Raw genomic sequence first — 5406 nt, 5'->3', positions numbered from 1 at the left:
CAATTCTCTCCGCGATCTTAATAATAAATATTATATTACACAAACCTAAACCAACTTTTCATGAAAGTGTTCCTCAGCCTTTTGACCAGATCACACATTTTTTTGCCAGTCATTCACGATCAAGATGATCTTTGACATTCTGATGACTTTTTGCCACTTCAGTATAATATATTTCCAAGTTTTCATGGATGTTTGAAGCCTGTTTATTGCAAAAACAAAGCAGTAAAAAAACACTAGCCTGTTACCATTAGTTTAAATACAGATTTCAAAAAGGTCATATTTTTTTATTTAATTTCAGTGCAGCCTGATACATTGGTGTTATAAAGAAGCTGTAAGAGGTTCACAAATCACAACTTGTTTCATAAATGTTTGTTGGTGTTACAAGATACTTTATTAATGTACATTTATACATTTCAAATGGACAAGTGCTGAGTTCTTCTTTTCAGATTACTCCACTTTATAGATTACAAATATCAAGACCAAATGTTGATGACAAACTTATTATTATTATTTTTATTTTTTGGACAGGAATAATAAAGATATCCTGAACATGTCCTCATTTCATAATAATGAAATGAAGAGTTAGACACTGTTGAAAGATCAAATGTTTGAGAGTACTGATGTGTGCCCATCAGATTTCATCAACAAAAGGTGTGTTGACCAAGTGTCCACTGGAAGCCATAGTCTTTTTGCCAGACATGAATTTTTTTGCAACCTGAAAAACAAATGAGACCAACTTTGTTATACAAAATTGCAATCCAAAATCCTTAAAATTAGATAAACTAACAGATACGCTACTATAGATACCTATTTATTGCTATTTTCAGAATATATTTTTTTAAATAGCTTTATAGTACAGTCAACTATAGTAAATAACACCAATAGTAATACAGGAATTATGTAGTGAGCAAAAAATATTAAACATTTTGTACAGTACAATATGATTCTCTGAGTTATTCTTCAGTTCACAGATTGTCAATACCCAGGGTTGAACGTAAGATATGATATGTTACATTCCTTGAGCCTTTACACTGGGTTACCATTACCCTAAGAAACAATAGTTGCTTACGTTGACAACATCAGCCGAAGACACAGCACTGATTTTCTGGGTCACAGCCTCGGGGGAATGGTAGGTACCCTCTGCCAGCACTTGTGAACCAATTGCTTCCATTAAGCCCTCAGAACTCTCAACAGACATCAGGTACTCAGCCGTCAACTGATTCCTGCTCATACAAAAAGACAAATCATTAATAATTACATGAAAACACGTAATGAATAAAATAAAAAAGGTACTGCACTCTTGGTCTCAAGTATATAAACTCACTTAGCTCTGCTGAGGTCAGCTGCTGCAAGGTTTCCTTGTGCAATGTCATTCACTTGAACGATTGCTGCTTTGATTACCTGAACACAAAAATGAACACTTTAAGAACACATACTTAATCTTTAGCTCTCATGGGCAACACCGCAAGTTTTATTTGTGAACTGACTAGACTTAACAACGAAATGTTGCATGCATATCAAAATCACTGGCTATTTTACACAGACAGACACCATTTGGTTATCCGATTCATTCAAAAACATTAATTCATCCAGGTATGAAACTAATGACTGGATATGTCCAGAATCATGCATTCATGAATGCTCATAGACACTCAACAGTTAATTCTGTTTTTACTTTATTAGGAACAATCTCTGATTGAGCAAAACAGTAAATGGTATTATTGTAGTATATTATAATACTATATTCATTCTTTGTTTACTGAACTATTGCTTAATTGTGCCTTATTTTTGATTGTGACTTATGACTTTTGATTTATGACTAAAGGAGATGTTTCCTGGGAACCAACGTACAACTTTGGCCTTGCTAACACCATGCACAGAATAAATTCAAGTTGAAACTAAGGCGTGATATAAATCACACGTACATCTTTGGCAGCGTTAGCCTGGCAGATGGTGTAAACTCCAAACAGACCAGAATCCGTGTAGTTGGCATTGAAGGCAGACGCCTGCAACAAAGCAAGACAGACAGTTACAAAGAGACCTTCGTATAAAGTCTTTTTAAAGATGAAGGCCACATAAGGTGATACTCACATCAAAGGGCTGAGCGGTGACCTTTGAGATGGCCTGACTCAGTTTGCTTGTAGTGTTGGAGCCTCTCTTGACATGAGGTCCTGCTCCAAGCACATGCTGCAGTATACTGAATGCAGTGGCCTCGGCTGATGTTGCACTTGCACCTTCGCTCGCCACGACCGCATGAACCAGTCCTCCTCCAGACCGATGCCTCAGCTCACCTGGAGAACACAGCCAGAGACTAACATTACACAGCGTTTCAGAAGCAGAGCACTTATCTAGGAGCTTCTGACACTATTAATGCACTTAGGATATAGAAAGCAAAAGATTTTAAGTTTAGCTTTAAGCATTTTTGAATGCATTATTATTCATTTATTTAGGATCAGACTCATGGCAGATTTTCCAACAATCGTCCAATGATAATAATATGTGCCAATGAGGTGCAATATAGGAATCGTCTTTATTTTAGAGATGGATAAGTTTTATTCCAAAACATAATCAGCTGCCTACCTAGACAGCAAATGTCAAACATATATTATTTAGCAGGACAGAAACAGAGATTCTAGAGGAGCATTTTATTGCACAATATATTTGTAGTCGTGTATATGATAATATTGGTTTGTTTCCCCAGAAGAGAAAGTCTAAAGTGGAAAAGCATATATTGCTATATATATATGTATATATATGGGCTGCGTTTCCCAAAAGTATCATAAGAAAGCAAAAATATCGGTATCGTATCGAAAACAAAATAAGGGGTATCGCCCATCCCTATTCAGAAGATGTGTAATAGCGCCCCCGAGTGTATAACAGTGAAAACACGAAAAGCCGTAAAAACTTGTCTTTGGCGGGGAAGCGTTTTCTTGTAAAAGACGAGATAACTCGTCGATGGCGGGGAAAGAGTAAAAAACAGTCACATATAAAGGTCCGTTTTAGTTCGGATAATGCCTTAAAAAGGTATTCTATGTAGGTAGCAGACAGTGAGACAGTTCCCTAGGTTCTGCGGTAGAGCAATAGACAAGTTCCTTACATTACTGACAGTAGCGACCTGAAAATGAGACTTTCAATGAAGTAAATGTACTGTGTTTTATTTTGTATTTTTAATACTGTTCTAGTATTAATGATGCACTCTACCTCCACGGTACACGGCTTCGGAACCAACAGTGCCCGTTCCACTGCGGATGTTCAGGAATTGCTCCCCAACCTGCTTAAGTACGGCATGATCCACACCTACACAATAGCATAAAGTACAAATGACTGACTTAATATCCTTTTTTGGGCCATATTAAATCTTCTCCTTTAATAAGGCAACAATTTCATTACATACCAAGACCAACAAGGGCCATTCTTGCACTTGTGAAGTTGTTCTGAACAAAGGTGTGCATCTGCGTAAAAGGACATAATACAGAGAACATTAAAATGTAACTTTTTTTATTTGCAATGTGATATATTTGTGCAGGACTGCTACTTACATGTGTGCTTTACATGTTGTTTACTGTTGGCAAGCAATGTAGTAACTTGGTGCATTACTATTCTACAGCTTTTACAACCATGTGAAACCTTAAAGATGAGCGTCCATGTGTTATACAATTCAGACCTGTTCAGTTATGATTTATCTTTGTTTGGTTAATGTTCATGAAGTTACAAATAAAAGGATAAAATCCGATGAAGTGACTTTTAAAGGGGTCATGAACTAACGAACCAAAATTCCCTTGATTTGTCACATAGAGGTCACTGTACTATCAAAACATCCTGTAAGCTTCAGAACTCAAAACTTTGTCATTAGCTTATATTGAAGGCAGTCTGCCAAAACGACAGCTTTTGGAATGTTCTACTATATGATGTAATAGTGTGGATAAGCACCGCCTTCGCAGAAGAAGATCGCCATCCCTGCTGTTTAGCTCTGCCCACCAAACGTGCAGGTCTATGCAGAAACCAAACGATAAAGATGGGTCTGAAGACAAGACGCTGTGCAGTGCCAAGTCGTGGAAAAACAGTCTTAGCATTGCCTTCCTTCTGATCCCAACGTTAGGAAATAGTGAATGAACTTTATTTTTAATGAAGATCCAGACTGCATCAATAAGAACTCGGTCCTTTGTTCACTTCATTGTACTACGGATTCGTTTACAGACAAGGCACAATTCAACATGGGATTTTCAAAAAGACTGAAACTAAAAGATGATGCTGTGCTGACTATATTGGATCCGACAGTCGTTTTGCAACATACAAATGTGAGTAACTGTTTTCATTATGTGATCACTATTACTTTGTCTCTTCTTACAGATCAGATCGTTTGATATGTATTGAGTTATTTATTTTTAAAACCTAAATCACAGCGGCGTCCATCTATGAGGAATGAATGTACACTGTAAGCCAAACATTGAAGTGGGTGTTTACTTCGAAGTCTACAATCTGCCACGCCTATTCAAATAGAGCGTTCTGATGAGGGGGGTTAAAAACAGAACAGAAAATAGCTTATTACTTCTAAATTATGATTTTTTTAATGTAAAAATCTTGATAACATTATAAGTGGACCTCAGAGAACAGTACAAAATAAAAACCAGTTCATGTTCATGACCCTTTTAATTTCTTAAAATAAGAAATCAAAATAATTTATCTATTCAATTTCCAGCTGAAACTATATCACGATATTTATTGTTACTATGATATGAAATGACGCATAATTTGGACAAGACTCAAATGCTACAAGAAAGATTCAAATGAATTTGTACAACAATACAAAAAACATTAATGAGCCATATCCATTTGTTTTCCCTCCAAAACGTTGCCTTACCTGTTCTGTGGTGATTTGGCCGAGCATGTAGTCTGGACAGTATAAGGAATTGGACAGGGCATTCTTATAAGCTGCAGCATGCAAAATCTCAATGACACCTGAGGCACAAACAAACAGATGAAGAATGGAAACAGAAATCAGAGACATTATGACTGCTAACCAACCTCCGTCAATCATATGACAAAATTCCTGTATTAACAAACAGTTATTTATCAAAATGAACCCTCTGGGGCCAAACGTGTGATACTTGGCAGTCAAAACAGACCAAGACAAAAAAAAGAGTGACGTCGTTATTTTTAAAGAAATGAATGTTATATTTTGTATCAAAATTTTGATAGTTACCTCTAACTTATGCACTAATTATTTCTATATAAAATAAATAAAATAGGAGAAAAATAATATAATATTTATAATAACATTTTCTATAATATAGTAGTAGTATATTTTTATTTAATGCCATGTCAGCATCTTAGGCTATTTTCATGGCAAAAACAATTAAAAAAATACAAGTATAACAAATACAATAAAAACCAGCAAAAAAACAA

The 5406-nt window shown here is 35.7% G+C and overlaps 1 protein-coding gene across 1 annotated transcript in view; it reads right to left on the bottom strand.

Moving 5' to 3' along the window:
- Positions 1-368: 368 nt before the first annotated feature.
- The window catches only part of LOC107684747 (cytochrome b-c1 complex subunit 2, mitochondrial-like), a 16519-nt gene continuing 11481 nt past the window's right edge, over positions 369-5406 (bottom strand). The window contains exons 9-14 of the mRNA XM_016481092.1: positions 3202-3297; positions 2092-2291; positions 1926-2006; positions 1325-1401; positions 1070-1223; positions 369-715 (exon numbers count right to left, since the gene is read on the bottom strand). Coding sequence (XP_016336578.1) covers positions 632-715; positions 1070-1223; positions 1325-1401; positions 1926-2006; positions 2092-2291; positions 3202-3297 — 692 coding nt within the window. The 3' untranslated portion in view covers positions 369-631. The remainder of the gene's footprint in view (positions 716-1069; positions 1224-1324; positions 1402-1925; positions 2007-2091; positions 2292-3201; positions 3298-5406) is intronic.

The sequence above is a fragment of the Sinocyclocheilus anshuiensis genome, unplaced genomic scaffold (genome assembly GCF_001515605.1).
Source record: "Sinocyclocheilus anshuiensis isolate Anshui unplaced genomic scaffold, SAMN03320099.WGS_v1.1 scaffold537, whole genome shotgun sequence".
NCBI lineage: Eukaryota > Metazoa > Chordata > Actinopteri > Cypriniformes > Cyprinidae > Sinocyclocheilus > Sinocyclocheilus anshuiensis.
Note: the sequence above shows the minus strand (reverse complement) of the source record. Positions and strands in the feature narration are given on the sequence as shown.